A 25,480-nucleotide genomic window follows, 5' to 3' on the forward strand; every position below is an offset into this window, starting at 1 on the left:
TTCTCTCTGTCATTTAGCCGGCCAACCCGCGACAACACAGATACTCGCCTGCTGATTCCCCGGAAACATAGCTATACTGTACACATGCTAATTAGAGGTACGCTGAAACATTACAGTAACAAAATTATTAGACACTGAAGCTGTGTATACGGCTCATAAACAAAGTTCTCCAGTTATTATCTCAAGTTATTATTACGCTTGTGGAAGTCTGACAGAACCTAGATATCGATGTTCTGGTTACCTGAGTTGACGTGTTCGTGTACGTGATATGTACGTGAAGTTGTGCGCCGATGAAATTTTCGCTAGAAGTTTATGAATCCGCTAATTCGTGGATTAACGAAAAACCAGTGAGTGCTCGGTGCGACAAACCCAAGGACCGTTTGCCAGTCGAGAAAATTTCGATTGGAAAAACGAAGTCAAAAGAACTTCGCTGGCTGTAGTCGAAGCTTAGTGATTATAGCTAATAGCTGAATTTGTTAGTAGCGGCCAATCCTGCCGACGACCCAATGGATCATATAACCATACCTTCGACCGCTTCAGCAGGGAATGTGTTCTCAATTGCATCACTGATGGCCTTCCGCTGCCTTGGCGATGAGCCAGGACAGCCGGCGTCCGGTTCTGACCAGAACCAGTCGGGGTCAACGGATGAATGTAGTGCCCTTAATCAGGACTATCAGGATTACTATAGACTACAACAGCAATATCATCCACATTTTCCTGCTATGCATACAGGTAATTAAACGACTTAGTTGAAGCAAGGGCTATTAGTACTGAGGAAGGAAAAAGGCAAAAATTAGGGAAAATTCTAATTTCTAGTAACGTATTAAACCTTTCATTGGGTGCGGGTACGGTCCTGATTCTCAAAAGAAAAAAATTTCTGCTCCGGCCTGCAAAAACGATTTTGCAACAAAACAATGCAATTTTCACTACCGATGGGTTAAGAAGGTAATAAAGCAAAGTTGGTCTGAAGCACCGCACAATACTCTATAAACTTGGCGTATCCAAGAATATCGAAACGATTTGCCTCGTTCTAGTTTCTTCTGTAAGATTTTGAGTTATTCTAACAAGATCTTTCAGGAACGGGATGTTAAATAGCCTAGCGAGCTACAATGTGGGAGGTGTAACTCTTGTAAGGTACAATGTAGTAATATAGCAACATGAGAACGCGCAGAGTGTAGAAAATTAAGATCACCTTTCGTTAATTAAAGTTATTTTAGTTTAAGCAAGCACCATTTTTAGCTACCAATGTCCTAAGAAACTTTGAAAATTATCTAAATATATATAACCATTTTCTATTAAACTAGTGTAAGGTCCGCCTAAATGACAGCACATTCAGAAAGTGGCTCATATTTGAGAAGTGAGGGGAGATTGTAGCATTGTGCGTATCGTTATTCAAAGAGAGCTCGACCGCAGTGAGGCCATAGCAGTTATCCACGGTTTTGTTATAGGTAATCATCGATGGTTGATCAGAACCATGATTATATATATACACCGAAATATATGTTTACATGGTTAAGTTTCACCTCAAGACGGGTTAGTTCACTTAACTTCTTTGGAATATCAACAATAAATAACGTTCCCCTTTGCTTTGGCCCATGTCGTCCTTGGAGTATTCATGTAATAACACTTAATGTAACAGTTTTTATAAAAGGCAAGTTGGCTTTAGGCTGTCTCGAATAGTGTAGTTGGAACTGGCGAACCTGTCGTATAACAAAAAAAAATACTATGTACTCTGTTTCCCTGAAATTCAACGGAAATCGCACGTTTAGTCGATCATCATATTCAGTTTTCCTCTTGCCAGCTCCTCGCGGGTGTCTTTTACTTCGCTAGCGTTTGTCCCTTTGCAATCCATAAGTACGCCTTAAAAGGTCTCGTAACTTGGATTTCAAGCGTTCTACTTATGGTTACCCAGACAACTTACAACATCATTTCTCGCGGCTTCTCTCGATTCATGTCCTGTTGTCTGATGCGGGTAGAATAAAAATCTAAGAATCATTTTATTCTTGGTTAAGAAATAACTGTCTTATGCCCTGGATTAACAGAGTCTTCGATGGCAGCGGCCATATGTAAACCGTCAGAAACGCAATCGTGCCCTCGACTGCCCGTTTTACCCTCAGAACCATCGTGTACCCCAGCACCTCTGCACGAACGCTTGTTGGCATCAGCTGAATCAGTAGGCAGTGAAGAAGTTTTCGCAACGGGCAGCTCTGAGGGCATCCGCGAAAAGCCGCTGCATCCTCGCCTCTCAACAGTACACTGCTGTCTCGAGCAGAAGCCTCTATGGGATGAGTTCCATCAACTCGGGACCGAAATGATTGTCACCAAAGCTGGGAGGTAAGAAAGCAGACTGACTCACAGATGGCCACGGAACTTCGTATGAGCTAATGGAGCCGAGAAGAAACATTAAACCATATCAACTGCTAGCGATGCAACAAAGCTAATTTTTTTGGTAATTACTTCACTAATTGTAGCTTGATCTATTCATGAAATTATGAGTCGGTAACCTAACTTGTTAATAGTGGCTTTGTAAAAGAGGAGGTGCATGCCTCAGGATCCTACTAGCTATTCGGTTGATTTTGAAAATAGAAGTTAGCTTTTCCTTTTAAACTTGACAGTGTCTGAATGTAGCATAACTCTGGGTGTTTTTGCTTATTCGCCATCTTCGTCTTGTCATAATTCATCGAGGATTTGTTTTGGTTCCATAGAAGTCGAACTATCGATTCGATAAGGACAAATCGACTAGCCGTCCTTGTGTAGCAATACCTCGATCATTTATTAAAGTCTTGTACGAGTACTGAGCAATCTGAAAAAATATTGAGAAACGGCAAGCGTATAACATAATACCCTACACGAGTAAATGGTGAAGAACAAAGCAGTTCTCTCTCAAAGGTCTCTCGTGCTCTTGCCCCATGAGGTCGGTCCTAAGTATACATGCGATTGCAGCTTCGGTAAGATCTCCGATTTCTGTGCGCTAATTCTCAAGCCGCCAACAGCAGCGCTTGTATCTCCATCTAGCTAACAACGCCCCCGTAGCTGTGTACTATGTAGCGGCGAACGTCGCGGGGCATTGTTGGTAAGATAAGCGGTTATCTTTGGTCTAATTTTCAGTTATACAATGGCTATACGTAAAACGGTTGACTGTGAATTGGACAATCGGCGGCCTGGCATCATATGGAAACTTTGTTCCTATGGGATGTTAAGAACCAGCACGTAAAAGCTGTTCACGTAAAGTGTACGAACATTTTACGTAGGCACTGTTTAGCGTCTCTGATATATAAACCTATGCTCTAGTTATTTTTTTTTGTTTGTTATCTGGTAAGATGTGTCGAAACTACTCTTGTGTTCGAGTTGCTGGCACCGAAAAGTACAATCACCATTTAAAATAATTGTATTATTAAGATGATCACTTCTGAATAAAACGTGCACAATTCACAAAAGCACACTGCACATCAGTATATAAAATTATTAGCGAATTAAGTCGCGGAACAACCCAGGACAGATTCTCACATCCTTCCTATTTATGTTACAATGTCGCAGACGACAGTTAAGTTGCAATCCTTGCGCCTTCATGGTTGCAAGCACAGTCGTAAGCAGGTCACGTTATCGTTAGGCAAGCGATCCATCCGAGTCAAAGTGTCGTTACGCACCTGGGGACCTCACCGCGTGGTCTCTCGTTCCGTCGCCCTTCGCCACTCAAGTGGCATGTACCCGCACCCGTTACCATTATCTCCCTTTTGTGGTCCTATTCGACAAGTGGGCAAACAGGATTACACAAAACAAAACAGCGGCATCCTACCTTTCATGGCAGTGCAACGAAAAAGCCCCATCGTTTTACCATTGTCAAAGAACATTCATGCCAACGCTAGCGGCCATATACGCTACCGTGGATCGGAAAGGAACAATGGCTGAACGCGCGGTGCCGCAATGGGGAGGACCGAATTGGGCCTGATGTGGCGAGCTCTGGCTTCGTAGTGAACCGGCCCGTGACCACATAAGGCTTGACTACTCTCCGCCCCCCGTTTCCCGGTCCGTCGAAGTGTCTTTGGCATTCACTGCGAATCGGTTCTGACAGGTTAGGAAGGAAAGCAGGTAGTAGAGCCAGGGAACGTGGACAACGTTTTGCGTGATCACCCTCTGTGTGGCGGTACGAACAGTATGTGCCCTGGACGAAATCCGCACTCGAATACCAATTGATTTTTTCCCGACACCCACATTAAGCCCCGATGCCATTGAAGAACGGGCAAAATGTGACTATCTTGATGGCGCCCGAATAGTCAGCACCCTGAGCAATATGTGTTCAATCTTTTAGAAAAAAAACCTTACACGCTAACGAAACGCTTGTTAGAGCAACGGATCTTTGTAATCTAACGCAAACGTATCATATGTGAGCATGTAAATATATCGAGGCTCGAATCGATGAACATCGTTTTTTTCGTCCGACGCGACGGTGCTACTACTAGCCAAAAATATTAGTTGGTTGGCTGGCATGCTGATCGTGCCATTTTCAAGATCCTCAATCTAGAAACTGGCCGAAACTAGAATCGTTGTCAAACGAATGTATCAGGACCTTCTCAATTTTCACTGCAGCCATAGGTTGTTTCCTTATCTGTGTCCTAAAGTATGCGCCAAGATCCGAACCATGCATTAATGAGCTCGGCTATTCGTTGTTTTACGCTGTTAAGCGTATATACTCCACAGTTATTGACCGTTGATCATCAATAACGCGTTCTGTTGGCGTCTTCTTCCACAAGCTTGTGGATCAAATTAGGGATCGAGCTCTACGTGTATATGTGAATACGTGCCTGTATGATAACTCTAACCGCTAACCTGTATGTAATTCGTAATAAAAAACGAAACGTTTCAAACAATCAACCCACTGGTTTTTCCTGGCACGGGCGGAGGAGGGCGTACATTCTGCGCAGCAAAGGGCGAATGCAAGAATATCTGTACTGTCAAAAAAACGTCCTTATTTAATGAACTGCCATACTTTCTTCTAAAGCCTATGCATCTGGGCATTATGCAAGTATTTTCGATACAAAGTATCTGCAGGCTCGGACAGCTTTGTCAAGTGAACTTGGATCTTTACGTTTATGTCACTCAACATAGTAGAAAGTTCACCATTATGAGATGTTTAGCCATCTTATAAATGCTTTTTCAAATATAATTTTTCGAAGGTCACTGAATCATTTATAATTTTTATTTATTATTATAATTTATAATAATTAAAACAACCAACGTATATATATAAATAGTGAAGCTTTTTTTTGATAATCATCGGCCAACGCGTTCCCTAAACTTCTTTTGCTACAACGAGAAACGGCGGTCACCGTACGCTTTAAATAGCTCGCCATTTGCTTTTATTCTTTCGTTTCACAAGCCCGTTCGTCAAGCATGACGTTGCATGTCTGCTAGCTGGCATGATATGGTATAACCCTGCGAGTTTGTCTACCGCAGGATACTCCGACACGAGCTACGGAAGTGGACCTGCAAATTGAACCTCAATGAATGGATAAATTTGTTTGGAAATAACGGTCAGGGTCAAAACAGAAGAAACCGTTCTTAGCTTGCTGTCTTTGCCTCCATATTCTCATCGAATGCAGCGCCTATCTCTGCGCCACGTTGAGTTCTCTGTCCGTTAGTTCCTACTTCACGTGTTAGCCAATTTTTTACTCTCGACGTATCCACAGGCATACATATAGCGGCCTTTCGGCGAGAGACAGGGAGCTTTCCGTCGTCCATAGAAAGTGCCCTCGCTCCTCATAACTGCTGTGAGGGTTCCATATTACAGGGAAAGGAGTTCGCAAACGAGATCGCAGAGATAGTTAGGAGATCAGCCATCGGCAGGCTGCCCAAGTGTAATAGGGGATTTTGCTTCTCTATTTCATCTTGACTATACCCTTGAGACCGTACGGAGTCTCAGGAGAACTCCGACTCAATTAGGCAGGGGGAGCCCACTCAGACAGGAAGAGTCGACGGCCGAGACGACGACTATACTCACCGCTTCTCCTGCCTTTGGGACTCACTGGCACTGCTGCTGTTGTTGTTGTTGTTGCTGCTGTTATATTCGTTCGACCTTTCTCTTTTTTGCTTTACACAAGACGACCAACGAATGTAAATTGATGTAGCTACAAACATACACACCATATGCGCAAGTATTTAAGTTCCATTCTCGTACATGTGCATATAAGAACATTAGTGGAAATTAGAGAAAAATGACGACCTTATGCATCTGCATAAGGTCTGCTTATCGAGCAATGCAGTCTGGTTTTAGCGTATGGATGGAATATGAACCCCTCACAACGGGGCGGCCCAAAATATATGTAAAATTTGCTATATTCATATAGCACTCTTGGTAGTGACTGTAAAGTATCTTTCTGTACGATGGACCATAAAACCAATTAAAAGAAGTGTCCCTGACATCTAAGTAACATGTCCTGCGTAATCTGTAAATGCGAGGTTCATTTACATACTGGCGTACGGCGTCGTGTCCAACTTTTGGGTGTCTGAATGGACGAGGAAAGCTCAGATCATTGTACACGCGTCTGTCAAGCTTAACCCATCAAAGTGGATTTCGTTTCAAATGGACAGATTGCTAGCACGCAAAAACTACAACTCAATAGTTATGCTTCGTTCCTTCTTGAAGCCATATTAATTTAACTATAACATACCATATAATTATCAGAATAATAACTATCATTATTATATCGTTTATTGTTTACAAGCAAAATGTTTGTTACTTCCCTCATAACGGAAGTGGTGCCAAAGCCTTGAGAGGTTACCGGCTGTGTAGCTGATTCTGTTACGTATGCAATTTCGTTGCAGTTTTGTTCACTATGTACAACAGATGTTGTGCTCTGTCATGACCGCGCCAGCATTATGGCAGCGGTGGAGCCGCTTGAAGCAATCCTGTATGAAGCACTTAACCTAGGATGCTGGCTGTGATGGCTTTGTGATGAATTAGATACACGTTTTGGCCTATGTTGTACGCTCAGGGTTGTTTGGGGGCCTTGTGCCGTCGTGCTGTGGAAGACGCCTGCCTGATCCTTTTGCGAATACGACATTTCTAGATGGAAAACACAACGAGCGCAACAATCAAGATGCACTCGAAACCCTTCCACCGAAGTGAGTTCGTATCGTACATCAAGCGTTCGATCTATTTTCAAGATGCAGTACACGTAAAGCTACTGGACTACACACATTTAAATTTTGGCGGGTCAGTTGTCAGGCCAGCAGACCTGGTATCGACCTGCTTCGATTGGATTATTATACCTAATTTTTCTAGGAGAAACGTCGCAGTGATTGTAAATTGACAGTTGATTTAAAGTGGTATAGCTGGAGGCTAGCCTAAAAGGAGGGCGTACACAAGATAGGCTGTTGGCTATGGTCTCGATTTGCATATGCCTTAAAGAAGGACATCGATGATAACTCTCGGTAGGCGAATTTCTATGACAGCGTAGCACGTGTGCGCGACGAATCGCTGCTTGGTTCAATATTGAATTCAGATTTGATGGGATCCAGGTATATTATTATAAGCCGCTTTAGAGATAACGCTGTTTTTATCGTCGATAGGTTAGCTAGATTTTATCTGTTGCCTCATCTATTTCAGCTTTGCCTTTTGATTTTCCTTGACGAACGATCCATATTTTCCAATACCTATTTTTCCTTCATGCATATATAAAAATAATACTTGATTGTTGTTACTGCCAAGCATACGTGATTTGTTTCATGTTGCGTTGCACCCTTTGCCATGATATTGGATCTGTCGTCTGTGGGGTATTTGAATGTAAATGGTAGCCATTAGCTGAAACGTGCAGTTCCAGCACTTTCTCGTTAGATTTCGATGCGACTTCAAGCAATAGGGAGTATTAACGATGATGTAAGCCAAACCCCGCTCCATCCCAGGAGAAACTGGAACCTTTTGTTACAGCCACGCAAAACTTGTTTACTAAAAATGTTCTAAAAATGAAACGATGCCTAACGACCTGAAGAACGGACATAACACTCGAACGCATTTACCTGATAATGAAATAATTATACTAGACAATAACTTTTATACGACAAATAAAAGCTATCGTCAAAAAAATAATAACCAGTGTCGTTCGTAATAAACGGCGCGTGTCGAACTCTATGGCATCAGTTAAAAATCGAGTACCTGAACTTATTTTTAGGGACGAAGTTCACTGTGTGGTATGGTTTTCCGGATCATATGAATACATACAAGTTACGCCAGATTCAACAAGCACTATGAACCCCATTTGAGAGACAAGTCAATAGCTTGTGTTCGAGAAGAAATGCACAAGAGGCAATTTATAACATGCATCCTCAAGGCTATGCCTAGTTGAAAAATAAGCGTAGTAATGTCCGGCTAACCGAAAAAATATGACATTAAATGGGCGAAGTCCCACTGCAAAGTACATTAGTAAGTCAATGGATTTTTTTGGCAGAAACAGATTTCGTAAGCCCAGTGGAAATACCCCGTTTGTCCGATAGCTGAATCGAATGGTTCACGGTTCATCAGCCGTCGTGAAGAAGATGGAACTGTTGTTATGCGGTAGACTAAGTCGGCCTTTCGCTCTTTTATCGGACTCCACCGGTTTGCCTAGAGCGCGCTAGATCTAAAGAAAAGATTTACCTCCTATGCCTACGGAACAGATTTTCACTGCTGCAGAATAGACCACGGCCACACTACACTGGGCTGAAAAATATATATCTCCATACATTTCGTGGGTAGGTTTAAAGATGAACTATTTATTTCTTGTGGACAAGCTCCAAAAACATTGTACCGAACACGATAGCAAGCAGAGTTTCAAAATTATGAACGGCAATGTTGTACAATTCTGGAGCGTCGATAGTCTAAAGCTCTTGGAGGACCGAATGGTCCCATAACTTTGTTACTATTCTGGGTAGCCGGGCCGGACCCAGCTGAAATTCTAGGTATATGTGTAATTAAGGATTCGTCACTTAAAAGCACTCTAAGCTTTTCAAAAACGGTTTTTCTCTTCCTCTTTAATATAGCTACGCATAACACATGAATATGGCGCGCCACGTACCAGATCTATTCATAAAGCAGTTATATCCGACCGACGGTCTCTAAAGGAAATCTGTAAACAAAATACGACGCTAGCGTTGTAAAATATCACTGTTTCTCCCGCCAAGAATCGTCATAACGATATTTACGGTATTGCCAAGCTACTTTTCGGCCGTAACAACACCCAAATGTCTATCTGTGTGATAATGCATAACCACTGGGTCCTGAATATCATGCAGTAATGCAAAATATATATATATATACAGGTTCGATTTTACGTTGTCACTTCACTGGGACGGTGAGTTAAAATGCGAACGCATAATGAATGGTCAGTCGAGGCTCGACGAAGCAGATATCCTGAGCTTTGAGATAAAACATACATATTTGCAGATATATCTGGATAGACTCATGAAAAGCCCAAGTCTGCAATCAAGGCCTTACCACTGAGGCAGGTGCAGTGACGAATGTCAGTCACGCTGCGCTATCTTGACTTCCTATCTGACATACATCTTTAGCTAGTCTTATCAGCTGTTACCCTGTGTTCTATATGTATAACAGAACAGCGTAGTTCGCCTACTGGCTTTGTCTTTGTCACCCTACAATCAGCAGTTTTAAGGGCTTGAGCTGCCATTTCGACCCGCTACCTGGCTTTGAATGAGGTTCTCCGCGCTCTTTTCTTTTTTCATCGTTGTCTATTTTACATAAATAGACCAGCGCAAGTTGCTGCGTAATACAATTTGGGTACGGATGAATCTGGCGAATAGCTAACTGCTTGAATGATAGAGGTTTTTTCATTTGAAAAATCGCGCGCGAACTGTAATAATCTTACAGATAAAACCTGAACAAAAGTATTGCCCTTTAAAGCACATCAGCAACAGTGACAACGATTTCGGTACCGTAAATTTTCGTAGCCTATTTAATCCGTACTGGGTAAAAAGGAAAATTCGTTAGCATCTGCCGAACGATAGATGAAACATGGGTCATTTCGACTACATTTCTTGTTTTTTTTTCAAACATTTTACATTTCTTGCTGTACAGAAACATTAGTGTGCAGCCCTTCAGCACGAATGCGTGTTTTTTGTAGTATAAAACTTTGCAAAGTCATTTCGTGTGCAGGTAATAGTCTGATCGATGGGACTAACGACGATTGCGTGTCCCGTTGTTGTGGTGGCCATCCTCGAACTTCTACTACGACCCGCTGACTCATTGTCAAGCGCCTTATTTACACCTAATTTCAAATCGCTCTTGTTAAGGTCGTTATGGCTGCTACTGCTGCTGCCGCTGTTGTTTTGGGCATTGAAAGAAATGGGTTGTTCGCTCATTTATGTTAGCCGTCTTGCTTTTTCCTTTAGAGACATTTTTCTCAATCTGGAAATTCGCCACGCACCGCTTCTGTCAATGACATTATGAGATAGGATGCACGATGCAGGCGAGAGGTTGGCGCCAGCTTCGGTCCTACAGGACACTGTGCGAGGGGACTAAGGATGAAAAGTTGAGAACAACTTACCGTTTTAGCTGTCGAAAGTTCCTCTTGTTGCCTGTTGGCCGCTGGCTGCCAATAATGGCTGTTTAGATGCAGGGATTTTCCGCCTTAAGGGTTGCTGCAACAAGACTGCATGTACTGCGTTATTGATTGCAGCTGACAAGCTTGACCGACGTTTTCATATGCCTGCATGCATATATATCTAATTGGTAGCTTGAAACGAAAGCTGAATACATCGTGAGTCCTTTAAAATTCAGAACGCGGCTAAGTGTTAATATATTACTTAACTGATAACTGCGCGCGTTTGTCAAAAATAACATGCGGACATCAACGGACACACGTATAAAAGGCAAACAAAATCTCAGCTGGGTGTGGCATATAGAGACTAAACATATAAGAAAATGCTGCAATAAAGATCAGCGGGTTGTATGCTGGGTCAACAAAGACGAGATGACAGCTCCGATCGACAACAGATACTCAGTATAACCAATTATCTTATCAATTTTTGTACTTTGCCCAAACTCGAGCCTTCGTTTTGTGCTGGCGAAACTCTAAAATATACCCAAATTATATTTCTTACATCAATATAAATCATTCAAATTATTACTATCAATACATCGGAGAAATCAAGCGCGTCATGCCGCGAATAGTTTTAGGTTATGGTTTCAGCCCGTCCACTCCTGCAAAAGGAGCTGTACGGCTATTTCGTCCACGTAGTCTGACGGCCGAAGCTTAGCTGGGACAAGAGACGTGAGGTAAATGGGCTAGAAATGGCGAGCTTCGAAAGCTGACCTCATATCTCATTATACGCAAATAAGCTGCATCATTATTTTTATATCGATTCATTTTATACGACAGTATATAGTAAAATATATTTAGTACTAATATCGGTTTAGCTATTAGAGTTAGTATACAATTGCTTCATGTAGTATTACTGTGTAATCTCCTTGTCCATTTCAGGCGAATGTTTCCAACGTTCCAAGTCCGCCTATTCGGTCTCGACCCTCAAGCAGACTATATGCTTCTGATGGATTTTACTCCAGTTGACGACAAACGCTACCGTTACGCATTTCACAAGTCAGTATAGTATAACATTCAAGTATTGTTTACCTAGGATCGCATCCTAATCAAGACCTACCGCATACATATAATCAAGAAGCACAACGTAGCTATGGGTATAATTAGCCAGCTGTGCATGTTTCACGCCAAAAGTATATCGTACTAGTGAGTCGTTGCCCGTTCCTAACGCTCCGACTGCTACTGAGAGATAAATCGAAACGATATAAATTAAAAGTCGTCACACGTAAACTCTATGACTCTTGGATTGCCTGATATAACCAGAAAATTTGCAGCAGCTTCAAACCAATTGTTTACAACGGCTTGTGATAAGAGACGTCGATAGGGGGAATTAATAAAGAACTTTTCCGCCTTCTCGGCTCGGTCCTTCCTCTTCATAGGTGGAGGTTTTTCCCCAAAGTTATACGCCATCAATGACATAACAGTGACGCAAAACAGAAACTTACGTGCCAACCGGGCCGAAACAAGAATGACACTAAGCAGACATAAAGACCTACATTAGTTATCGTTACGATAGCCCGACAGATACAATATTATGATTAAAGGGGCGGTAGGTTGGATGTTGTTGCATTACCCATCTATCTTACTGGCAGTACTAATACTAATTCTTGATAATGCAAGTTACTTTCTAATTATTCATTGAGAATCGGTATAATGCTACGGTAGGGCATCAGTCAGTCGAGCTGGCAATGCGCGGGCCAATTTCGGTTTCCGTTGATGAATATCTCGTCAGAATAAACTTCAATTAGGTCATCGATGGGCCCGCAACTAATTCAGAACGCTAGTCTTGAAGCTTGATGCTAGTGGTAATCGCTTTACAAACTCCGACAAGACAAATTTCTTCAGCTAAAGAGTGTTGTACGGCCCGATTCAATTAAGTCAGACCATGTTCTGCTTATTATCAAAACAGTACAACCTCACTAGCGCTATTTATTGATACAAATTGAATAGTAATCAATGAAGTGCCACTGAAGTCATTCCGTCGACATTATTCAGTATTTTAAACGGGGGTTTTATCTCAGGTGCTTATCAGGGTATATTCAAATAGTGAATTGGCTTTATTATGCTCTGGAGAGGCCGTGGATGAATTTCTGTTAACGAAGAGAAACGCAGTGAAATTGTATATTCATTAGTATGGGACGTTAAGTCCAATTCCGTTGAGTACAGGAGGTTCTGACAGGCACTCGTAGAAAAGACTCTGGCACTCACTACGCTGCTAGCAAGCCGCAATCAGCTTAGACAAACAAACCAATCAGACAAGAAGAGGCTTCTAAATTCACTAAGATCTCACTCGTCTATCTGACGACTCGTTTCAGGACACTCAAAAATCATCGAAGACAATCGTTCGGAAAAGTAATTCATAGAAACAAGGTTCAATTAATGGCAATAGGACCCTTCTGGGACATAAACATTTCCCTATGGAACTGTAATGGCGCCTGGGCGCGCTATTTCCGGCACCACTCCTCAGCCCATAAGGCTTCGATATCGAACGTTTCCACAGCTAACATGATACGGCAAGCCAGACAGATTGGTTAGGCGAACCACTGAAGGACGCTTTGGTCTTATAAGATAAATCTTTTTATAAATTAGTATCATTAATGCTTAAGGATCAAACTCCCGTCATCCTAACGGTTACGTCATCTAGCGCAAGGTCAGCCAATGGGCAACTCAGCCTTTCCAAAAAGAGTTGCCAATAATGTGCTTACAAGGCACCTAATGCGTGTCTTGCCTAGCGTTACGAAAGTTCCTGTAGACCAATTCTGCTAAACCCCTTGCCGAGCTCCTGCTTTCTTTACCAAAATGCGTCCTAGAAGATGAAGGGTGCAGCCATAATTTAACCAGGCCCGATACAGCAATAGAAAGCTACCCGTTAGACTTTTCGTTTGTCTACTGAGGTCGTAATGCCGTTCTACAATCGTTTTAAGCTAAGCTACTAACATTTCATTAAAGATAAAAGAGGAGCAAGGGCTGTTCTTCCCGAAACATAAACATTCACGAAAAAATATTTTCGTTGAGATTTTTCTCCTAATTTCTATCTGAAGCACTATCTGAAGAAACTCGGAGTCTGAGTCGGAGCTTGTGAGGCACCTCAGGCCGAGCGCCTGCCAGAAAAGCAGATTGCTTTAAATGCTAAAAAAAGACTCATCACAAGAAAAGCTGTACCTGCTGGCAAATGCCTTCTAATCATTTCAAAACAAATACTATCCCTCCTGACCAGCTCCACGTTCACCTTAAAAACACGTTAACTTCAAAAGACACGATTTTGACCTCGAGTCTTGATGTCCAAGTGACGGAAACAGAATCGGTCCAATCATTACCGAACATTCATTAATCTTAACGAGATAAGCGAAGCTATACAAGTATTACTGAGTGGCAAGTTCGGAGATTTTATCGCACAGCACACAAAAAAGAAGACTTCTGATTTTTAGATTTTGATTTTCGAGAATTGTCTTGAAAAAAATTGCATCCCGCAAAGTAGACGCCTGTGATACCGAAGAAAAAAAGAACTGCAAAATCACTACCAATAAAAACTGTAGATGTTAAATCCTTTTAAGTTTAACAGGGAGCACCCTACGACAATACACCCTCGCCAAAAAAAAGTCTAGGGTGTTTATTGACTGTATGAGCGCTGCAGCTCAAGGAAAAAGCGAAATCGTGCACCTCATTTTTGGAGTTGGACTAGGGGAACCTCAAGCTGGCTCATTGACAATCTCAATGTTAATCTTGTGCTTTTTTAAGCAGGGGCATCGTGGAATACAAGCACTTTCTCTAAACAACAAAGTATTTTCAAAGTTTTACTAAGCAACCTTTATGATTATCTGTAACATGTAATACTAAAGCTGTCGTTACTCTCAAGCTTACGCATTTAAGTGCTTAAGAGGCTCCACAGCAGAAATGATTTAATTATCAGTGTTTAGAAGACAAAAGCCGTAGGGGTTAGAAGAGAAGATACTACCCACTTGACTTGTCTGCCTAGGTAGTACCCCAGACCACTACGTCAACAGCTTTGCGTATCTATCTCAAAGCGTGCGGTTGCATACGCCTCGTAATCCTTAGATTTTAGCTACTGTCTCAATATGGCAGCTGCAAATAGCCTGATTCGTTTTTAACTCTCAGATTGTTTAAGTAGAACCATAGATCATTCCGGTCGCCTGGAATAATTTCACGGCAGGCCAAATTGTCAAAAAAAAAAACGAGAAGTTTTTCCGGCAGAGTGACTACAGGGTCGGTGGTCAATTCACTTAGATGTTAATCCTGTCTTATACGAAGCCACGTCTTCTTGAGCTTCGAAATTGAGTTTGACGACAACTACGGTCCATAAGGAATCAATTGTTCGGATCATCACTAACGTTTCAGAAACGACTTTTGATAGGAACACACGGCTTCCATTATGTAATCTGTATAATTAGCGAGTGTCATAATTGTGATGCACGTACTGACTATGTTTAGTTTGAACACCGCGTATTAAATGCTAAATATGCTTTCTGGGATATTCTATCATTTTATTGTTATCATGTGGTGTTTTATTTCTATGTACATCAGAAGCGATTTCAACAGTTGTGTGACTCCATTTTGTGACTGATGGATTACTGTATAACAATCACTTTGAACATATATATATATATATAATACTTCGAAAGGAGTACAGTTCAGGTGTGTCCTTAACAAGGAACACGTTTCCTATGAGACATATCGTTTACCTTAATTTTTGTTTGAGACACGCCTAGTCATGAAAAATAATTCTAGAAGCTTAATTAGAATAGTCAAGAATGTTTTTCGTGTTTTATGCCCAGCGCTTTTTGCCGTTAGGCATTACTTACATTAGCGGCCTGAGGAGAATACGAATCCCTAGATTAAGCAGGCAACACATTACGCCCTACATTACCAATGCTAATAACAGTAGTCGAAGATTATAAACAAGTAAAATCATAATAATGAGTATCTTATAGCATTGTATTTTATCTATATGAGGATGAACGTTGTTCTTTTCAATGCTGAAGCTTCTATTTTGGCATTAATACATTTTGCAGTTCGTCATGGGTCGTAGCCGGTCGTGCGGATCCCCATATGCCTCCACGAATGCACATCCACCCAGATTCGCCAGCCAAAGGTGCTCAATGGACTAAACAGCTCGTGTCATTCGATAGGCTCAAGCTGACCAATAATCAGCTTGACGACAACGGGCACGTAAGTTACTCTTACTATATTAGTAATTCAACTATATTTCAAGTTAATATTGAAAACTTGCCCTTAGCAAAATATTCTCGTCAATACATTGTTTTCCATGTTGCGGTTAATTAAAAGGCTTTTGCGACAGTGCGACAGCTTGCGTAGCGGCACAACCAAGCTGACCTTCTAACGGGAGTTGACAGCGGCAGCCGGTGCTCGTTTAAAATGGACTTTAAACAACGGGTCTTTAAGTCTGTCGTGTTGGTCAGGCCAGTCATGGCTGCGCGCTTGTGCTCAAACTAAACTTAAACGCACCGCCTATGCGAGGGCCTGTACGAGGGTCAGTCAGCGTTGTTAGCGGGAGCTGCTCAGAGCCACGGTTCTATCATTGAGTGCGCGTCCGGCGATTTCAACGTCTGAAGCGCGCTACCCCTCGTATCTTGTTCCCAGCCCGTGGTACCCCTGCCTCGTTGTGCGGGATCCGGGAGAGTTAATTCGTTTCGCTGAGCTGCTGCATCGTTGTCTCGTGCAGTGTTGGACGAGAACCTAGAGACTTTTGGGAGTGAGGAAAACAGGGGGGAGGGGGGTCCAGAAGAACGGCAGTGGATACACAGGAGTAGCAGTACATATGTGTCATATGCTTTTGCCTGCTTGTTTCTGTCAGGACTGGGGCTAGCGCGCAGGGCTGCGTTTGACCCGCAGCTGACGGAACGCCTTAAATTTACGCGGGTGCCGCCGTGGGCACCGAAACGAAAACCGCTTAACGGCGCCTGGCCCGAGTTTCCAAACGACGAAGAAAAGGAACTGCCTAAACGTTACCCCTTCGCCGTCGAGGTCTCGAAAGCAGGCCCACTGTCATCACCACCTGTCAACAGAATGAACAGGCACAGGTCTTTTCAGGAAAATTGTCCAAACGGCCAAAAAGAGCAACGAAAAGGAAATGTCGTATAGATAGATGAAGCATAGTGGTTTTGCTTTTAACCTGTTTAGAATACATATACAAACGTTTGATTTGCATTTAAATTCAGACGAGACCATTGCATGGCATAAGCTGTATGTGTAACACCAGTACGGTTTGCTGGATGAGATACGGATCCAAGAGTAGAATTTATTATAACTTTTTCTTTGTAAAGAAAGGGCACAAAAGCTATCGATAGTTATTATTCCGTTGTTACACAGTTCACGGCGCTATTCGATAATATCACCAACTGATAGAGGTAAATGATAATGTAGATGTGAAAGCTGGCTGAAGCCAGCTTTTACGTCTATATTCATCAGATCTACCTAGGCCATCTAACACTTTTCGGCGAATTTTATTTACCACCAAAGGGTGATGTTTCTAAGTATGAGCCTAACAAGTGTTAAACCGTGTTTTCATTGTTGCGTTTTAATCTCCTACTATTGTATGCTTTATTCGACGTTGACTAGAAGAGAACCTATTTATATATGACTACAAACTACCTACATATAGTTAGGATAGGATATATTAGTTGTTCCATGGCCATGGACTCTTTTTTTTTTTAAAGACAAGAAGGGTTCGTTTTTCCTAGCTACGAATCTTGGTCAGGGGGTTAGTTGGCGTTGCGTTCGACCAGTTTGAACGTGCGCGGGCAGGAAGTCTGATGGGCTATGGCCGGAAGTATCCGACGGGAGTGCCCTTCCCATACCACCCCGTTCGCTTTCGTCTATACATCTCCGGTCGCTTAACTTTTTCTTTGAGCAGAACGAATGCATTTCAACCGGCCCAGCAGCCTGTCGCCTGAAGCCCGTGGCCAAACCCCACACGCTGATTTCATGTGAAGCGAGAGTGATGTACGGTAAGTTCTGTATATATGGGACTCGATCATGATCGCAGACCATTATACCAACGTGTGACCACGGTACACTATTGTGACACTAGCGCGTAGTACAATTTGCACCTCAACGTTCGTGGCCTTCGTCGACAAACTTCGTATAATAGAAGCTCAGCATCCTACGAAACTTCACGCAGTACCACAGAACTTACCCGATCTTCCTAACAGGCTGATTGGCTAGTTGATGAGGATCAGCTGTTGGTCTTGTTGGCCTGCTACTGCACAGAGGAGCGAAGATTTTCTTTTTAGCAGCGAAGCTATATGGGGCCATGCAAAGGGTGATGGATAAGGGTGAATCAAGATCTTCAAGAATGTGGTCAGATCAGATGTTCGGCAGAAACTGCCAGCACACGATATAGATCTAAAGGAATCGAGGTTGTAGGACTCCGCGTCGTGGAACTGAGCCTGTGGTCTGGAGGAGAGCGCTAATGGTCAGGCACATGGAGTGACGATAGGGGTGGGGATCTAAATGGGTAATGGTCAAATTCGTCCTGATAAAACAGCGGTGGAGCAGGCCAGAATGTGACGAGACTGAACCAAATAGGAATAAAGAAAAGACCGTTTCGTGTTTCATATTCGGAGCTAACCAATAGGTGAAATGTGCTCATTTATCGGGTACTCAAGTAAAAGAATAAACCCCATCTTGAGGCGTCAAAAGCTAGGCTATTGTCTGCTTCCTTGAAAATGACTCAAGCAGGAAGACTAAACCAGGAACTGCTCTCTTTAATCTCAAGTAGTGTCGGATCCACTATAGGTGGTAGTCGTTTCTGAAAAAACTGAGCAATTAAATATTTAGTGATATTTAAAAACCAAGGATGCGATAGGTCAGTAGCGACGTTTTCCTTCTATTCCAAGTCGTTCGCAGCGGACCAATGGGCTTTAACTTTATTCTCATTTGGCGAGTTGGGTCTAGCTGATCTGGCAGAGTCCAGGTAAAATAGAGACTAAAACATGTAACCCTCACAACCATAAAGGCACTCTCTACCTGACCTCGAGGTGTTACGGTGTGCGCAGTGTCACAACAGGCGCTCAATCGGACATACAAGATGCTTACACAGTTTCGACGATGGACAATATATACATCAAGACGTGTAAGTTACAGAAGCTGCTGCTCTGTTATTCGCCATTAAAATAAAGCACAAAAACGCCAGTTGCCGCAGTCTTTAGTGGCTGTGTCATCGGGAGATCTGGCACTCCGCTAAATATCACTTTGACCATAAAGCTCCCTCGACAAGCGTCTTGGTTCTATTCACAAGACACGCGACTTAGCAACAGTAATAATGATCAGCTCCTACGAAAATGTATTCGGTCGACGTGACACCGCTAGCTGTAATACCATTGATAGCAAAGTCAAGTTGGGTCTTGTCAATTGTCACCCACCTCCTACGCACCGATTCGGGTGGCAATGGCCACTGGTCAAAAGACGGCCAGCGTCATAACCAGCATTAACATACAAACTGCACACAAATTCTGTATTCATCTAGGCGCTGTAGCCGGTAAAGAAAACCAAGGAAAGCGATTTTTTTTCGCGAGACGGCAAACGTCATTTTGTTTGCCATCCTCCTTCTCAGCTCTTCAATGTCGCGGTAAAGCTGGGTATTCTATGAAAACATGCCCAACAAAATGTAAATGTTACTAGGGAATGCAGGTTCAACGTACAGGTCTGACAGTTGTGATACGACAGTGGTAAAAATTTTCAGAACTTCATTATTATGTGTTGTTGCAACTGATAAAGAAGCCGTTGTATGTGGGAATATCCCTGTCAGAGAAATCTCTTGCCTCAAATTCGCGTTATGGTCAGCAGATTTTCCTATTGCATTTTTACGAACTCAGTCGACGAAGACGTTTTTGTTCTTTACCACATACATCTGGCCTCTCTGGACCTGCCTTTAAGAAACAATGCCATGAATAAGCCGAAATCATGTGACCGTTAGGGGCCGGTGAAGCTAGACTGGATGAAGAGATTTGGAGACGAGTTCGACTTGAAGAAAATGAAAGGTACTCAATAGACCAGGACCTTCACTAACGATATAAAGAGAACCGCAATCTAAGCTTTTGCTAACCGGTGCTGATACATCATGGTAAACCGAAACAAAGGTAGAAACTGAGCTCGTGCGAGGGTAGCAACTTAGTTTGAAAATATGGCTTTTCGATAGAAGCGAAAAAAAACGACGAAAGGTTGCCTAATGATCACAACCAAAACAGGCTAAATAGCCATTATAGGGAGATGTGATCGGTGCTGACTAAGACAAGACTATGGATTAGACACAGATCTACCAAGAGGCTCAGTACACATACGGGTGTGACTGAGTTGAACTTGGCTAGCGCACGCAGCCGTACGCACTCAGCAGAAAAAGGTACAGGTCACGTGTGGGTGGAAGTGTGAGTCTTTTCAGTCCAGATTTCTTACCTCTAAAGTTCTCTTGACAAGCCGGCGATCAACGAGTACGCTGTATTATTCAAAGCCAACCAGTTAAGCTACAGAACTTGGCGGCAGATAAGTTACTCACAATACCTGGCCTAGTAGCTTATTCGGAGCGACGTTGTTTTCGATAGTAAAACCATATATATATGTATGTGTATATCTATCTCTTTTTATTTCCCTAATCTTTAATCTTCTCCGCATAACCTGATATTGTTTGAAGAGGGGAGCGAGCGACTGATCGGATCCGCTTAATAATAGCTCTTCATAAAATAAAAGTTGCAGTAAATATGGCTGTTTGTTTCATAGAATTGATTGTGGTTCGTTTCTTGGTTCAGGAACGATCGACGCCTTTTGTTATTTACTAGCTCGATAGCTTGCCCAATCAAAAACAGATACGATTTTGTAGGTGTGTTTAAGAACTAGGGGTGTTTAAGAACTGTGTCGGCTAATGATACGAGATAACTACTTTCAGATCGATCACGTCAAAGAATTGACGCATAAAAGATTTACATAAACGTTGATACAGACTAGTCTTACCAGCATCATTTCTTGACTTTACATGTATCTCAATTGTACTTTTATTATAGTACGCAGCACGTACTATGCATCCGATAAGTTTCCGCAATCTAGTAGTAGTTGCTACATGACCGTTTGGAATTATTTAGAAAAACGTGCACCGAAAATCGCATAGGTTTCCTGGCGCGCATATTCAAATGCTATATGTATCATAGCTATACAATAAAATATTAATACAATGAAATTATTTTTTGCAAGTATTTTGATTAACGCTTTGTCCATACGATCCTGTAGTACGATTAACATATACATTTCACACTACAATTGAGCTTCGATAACACTTCACGTATTGGACACTGGCAACTGACCGAACATGGTATTCTACTAAGAATAGATGATTCAGATAATTTAGAATGATTCGGCGCTGTTTCAACGCCGAGCTTGCTGTTTGATGAAGTGGCTAGAAAAATTCGAAGCAAGGTTACACTAGGCATCACGATGAAAACATGTTGAAATGTTACTTATTTCTGCCAGACGAATCGTCGCGAATCGCTCGAGAGCATCGCGGCAAATTGGAACGCCAGCTGTTACAGGGCGATATTATTTCGGCTTTTTTTCCCGTTAGGGTTTCTCGCAAACACATGTAATAACACGCTCATTTGACATCAGGAACAGTCTCTACTTTTTAGATACTTCCGTCCATTGTACACAAAGGGTTCATACTTCGCTAGATATTAGCTTATTATTTAGAGCAGATTTTTCAAATAAATTTCTTCGGGCTTCTTTCGTCTCTGCTAATGCTACGGCTAGAGTTTCTCACAAAAGAAATACAAAGCAAAATAGAATTTACACAAACTTGAGGTTTTTATAACGCAACTGTTTAAAATGTTATAAATTAGAAACGAGATAGCTTCGTACTCTGATCACAAAATGAATGGCTCAAATATTGACCCAATTTATAGCCTTCTCAGAATGGAACGGTTAAAGTCACCCTAGTAGCTCAAAATGGGCCAAATTGGAAGGTATGGGGTTTTCAGCCGTTGCTCGTTCAACTCAATGGTCGTCAGCTGGTGCGATCACCAGAGCGGTAATCCTTACGACATGTACGTTCAGTTTTCTTGTGAGTTGACGCTTCAGAGATCTGCCTACGCTCGTATAATAACTAACGTTTCTGCGGCAAAATGTGGAGTGTGAACCAAAAAAGCTAAGGTATATGGGCTCAGCTCTTTTACCATTACTGCACACAGTTTGCAGTGGAACCCAGTACTGGAGGCTTTGTCGAACGTTATTATTGACAATTTCATGACGGTCTTACAGGTAGAAATGTGTAGAATTTTTCTTGATAAAGAGATAACTGCTTGCTAAACGCGTAAACTCGCATAAATAAAAAGTCGCTGATATTTCAGATCATCTTAAACTCAATGCATCGTTACCAACCGAGGTTCCATGTCGTTTACGTAGCGGCTCCAGAAGCGCAGGATGATGACGCTAAACGTGGGTCGGGAGGGCCGCACGAGTTCACCAACTATCGAACGTTTACATTCGAAGAGACGCGCTTTATCGCAGTCACTGCCTACCAAAATCACAGGGTCAGTATGCAACGTGTCTACCTACAAAGCACTAAGGCAACAGTGAACTAACGATGATCATACAAATAAGATCATACCTTGAAATATCTTGTACCTTGTGGTTATCACCAGGTCGGGTAGACTGTATAACCACCAAATGATGTATTAATTTAATGTCTCTTTTTTAGAAACACAGGCTTTCAGAATTTCCAAATCGAACGCAATCGTGTTACTAATATTTTTATTATGCTCGAACCGTTGGGTTGCGTGTGCACTACGCCCGGTCAGTAGACATTTTATCCCGATTTTTTACCGTTTGTACCGGGTCGTCAGAGCCGCAAATAAGCCTGGCCATAAAAGAATAACAAGTGACTGTTACAGACTCACGCACACAGTTATGTGTAATCGTTAGAGAGGATCCTCTGGCAGTTCACTATTCAACACAAAATGAACGTCCACTGTCGTCCGGCATATTGTTAAGGTTGGACTTCCCGCCGCGTCAACATGCTGTTTATAGTTTATATAACACAACCACACACAATCACATGGGTCATGACGCACCCAAATGGCCCAAACACACTGTACGATATCGGACGTCCTGTTGAGGCCAAACTGCTGCCGGACCCAAAGTTAGACCCATGGCCTCGGAAAGCTACAGCATCGTGCAGGCCTCGAAGATCATCAATGTTGTAAGGAGCGGCCAGAGAAAAAGTTGGGAAGAGATCGACAACATTCAGTCGCCGCAGCTGCAACGACGCCATTGAAAGCACCAGCAAGATTAACCGACGGCTGTTGTGTTTATCGACCTTATTTTACTAGAACTCTCGTTTCCCTATTGCTTGTATCAACCAAAATGGTGATGTGTTTTTGTTTATGGCTTGTTCCGACAGAGAAACGCTAGTGCCGTCCTCTCTATTAGAAATACGCTTTTTTTTCTTCTATTAGACCTGTTGACGAAACTCGCTAACAACGGACCTAATGAAGAGTACCTAGGTTAAAACGTATTATTTAGCAATCGAGACTGTTCGCGCGGCCTGTTCAGGTTATAGCCATGCGAACGACTAGGTACTCAGCGATCAATAACTGAGCTAGCTGCTGATCGAAACTCCGTAGCGCGGCACATCCCGATGAAAGGAGGTGCATTTCTGACATAAACTCAGGGATGATTGTCAAGTGGGGAACGCACTACAGTTACCCACCGTAAACACGACGAGAACGATCCGCTATTCGTTACAGCATCGTTGCGATTAATAGACTATTCCTATGCAATGACAGCCTTCAGTGCGAGGTGCATCATCAAACTATCATCAATGCATCCATATGGATGCACGTCAAGTATAGCACGAACTTCTAATGCAGATTGGACGAAGAGTGACGGCTTCGAAGGAGAACGTTTGAAGACAATAACCTTGAGAAACATGAATGTTTACACGGACCTTTGGCCTCACCCCACTCGAGACTCTGGATCCGAACTCTGTTTGGATCATCATTAAGCCAAACAGTACAAAGCGTTCCTAAGCTTGACTTCGTTAGAGTTCATCTCTCGCCGTGTGTCTCCTGAAATCTGTTGTCGGTTTTTCCAGCGAAGTTGGCTCAGTGCTCTAAAATATTATAGTTACTAACAGCTATCTGCCTCAAGCGACGAAAGCGCGTGTAGCGGCGAAGTAAAAACCTCGCATCTAGACAAAAGGATATGGTATAGCAGAAGAAAGTTAATTCAGTAAGAAATGGCATGAATCAGCGTGAGCGAGCGGAGTTGTTTTTAAAGGGTTTGAATATTTTACTTCTTTGGCAATAGTTTTTGTGAGAAATTCAGATAGGCGTCACAGTAAATTTTTGTAGGTGTCCTTTCTGTGGCTCTAACTTTCCAACTCAAAGCAAAACCTTTGAGGATCAAACGATAAATGGTGTTCTACTGGATAGTGAGTTTTCCGATTTCCTGCACTGCTTTTTGGTGCAATGTACTTAGCGGTAACACTGACGTTTCTGATGCGAGAATGACCGAATAAAATTAAAAATTGTTTTTTTGTAACGACTACATCTGTAAAAATAGATCAGCTAAACTTGTCTGTTAGCCGACGCTTTATTAGAGTCACTTGTGTGACTGCGTGTTACAATTGTACCTTTAGAAATTTGACGTTACCGAGCTAACCTTAACTTTCATTTCGTAGGAAAAACATAGGACAATTCGAGCGATAGAGGCATCCGGATGACTGTTTATGTGCGCACTCGATTGCTTTTGTCATTTTCCACCTATTTTGTTTCATATCCATATAGCTGATATATACGCGCCCCTGTTGCTTAGAGAGCATTGTCGCCAGACCTTCATAGCGATCCACTGAGAACGATTTCTTTCATTCGTTCACTGTTCAAATAGACGCTCCCAGCAGGTGAAAACAGAGAGCAATAAATAATTGCCGGCCAGCCGTCCACGAGGTGGTGCCAGCCACTACGCCTGCCAGAGACAAGGGTAGCAGGAATCGAATCTGGGCTCGTCGTGTATTCTACTTATCTTCTCATATGGAGCCTGTTCCTATATTTACCACATCAGAGTCATTCGATTTGATTTGCGATTCAAATTTTGTTAGGTTTGATTGTGGCCAACAGCCACTGGCACAGCGTCCGTCAGGAGCGGCGAGCGTCGTAGCAACGGTTGAAGAGCTGAAGAGTAATAACCTCTTTTCCCAACTGTCGATGTACATATCATTTACCCACTGCTCATGTCCTAGATTGTCCTAATACAAGATGTTTGTTGATAGGGACGACCGAAAGTTCGTAGGTTACTACCTACTGTACGACCTCTTCCTGATAACACTGAATGCTGGAAATCTGAAAAATCAACGTGTGCGTTTGATTTAAACAATTGATTCCCCGAACGAACACAGATCTGTTGCCCATGTTTTCGAGATTGCGTAGCTGTAATTTAGGCATCTTCTTTGGTTCGTACGAAGAGAACGCTCGTGCACTTCAATAGTAGCAAAATACCTGTCGGTGTATTGTTCCTCGTAACTAAGCTCATCATTGTAGTATGTACGGAAAAAATCAAATCATCGCGTTTCTAAATCGCCATTTTCCAACGTGCTTGAAACCGAAACGCTGTTTGCATCCATATTGTGAATCAAGCAATTCCGCCGTCAGTAATATCAGGCAAGCAGGTCCTAGGCAATCTACCAGTAGAGGTTAGTGTTAAGCCCTTTAGTATTGTCGATTAAACGACCCGGATCATCACGTTGCCAGCCATTTATACATGCTCAGCCGATAATGGTAGCCTTCGAAGTCAGTGGGTACAGATGTGTTCTTGCTATTGGTTAGTCCGTGTATCTCTAGCTTGGCGCGCAAATAATGAAAATTTAAAAGCGA

At 42.4% G+C, this 25,480-nt stretch overlaps 1 protein-coding gene across 2 annotated transcripts in view; it reads left to right on the forward strand.

The window, feature by feature from the left end:
• Positions 1–21: 21 nt before the first annotated feature.
• The window catches only part of LOC111268930 (T-box transcription factor TBX10), a 31,041-nt gene continuing 5,582 nt past the window's right edge, over positions 22–25,480 (forward strand). Inside the window, exons 1-6 of one of the 2 annotated variants that reach the window (XM_022848167.2) lie at positions 22–97; positions 541–732; positions 2,043–2,334; positions 11,472–11,588; positions 15,620–15,776; positions 21,959–22,141. In XM_022848167.2, the coding sequence (XP_022703902.1) occupies positions 85–97; positions 541–732; positions 2,043–2,334; positions 11,472–11,588; positions 15,620–15,776; positions 21,959–22,141 (954 nt within the window). In that variant the 5' untranslated portion in view covers positions 22–84. Of the gene's footprint in view, positions 98–123; positions 733–2,042; positions 2,335–11,471; positions 11,589–15,619; positions 15,777–21,958; positions 22,142–25,480 lie in introns of those variants that run through there. The other variant, XM_022848166.2, reaches the window with a different exon arrangement.

Source organism: Varroa jacobsoni, unplaced genomic scaffold (genome assembly GCF_002532875.2).
Source record: "Varroa jacobsoni isolate VJ856 unplaced genomic scaffold, vjacob_1.0 scaffold_1331, whole genome shotgun sequence".
Classification (NCBI taxonomy): Eukaryota; Metazoa; Arthropoda; class Arachnida; order Mesostigmata; family Varroidae; genus Varroa; species Varroa jacobsoni.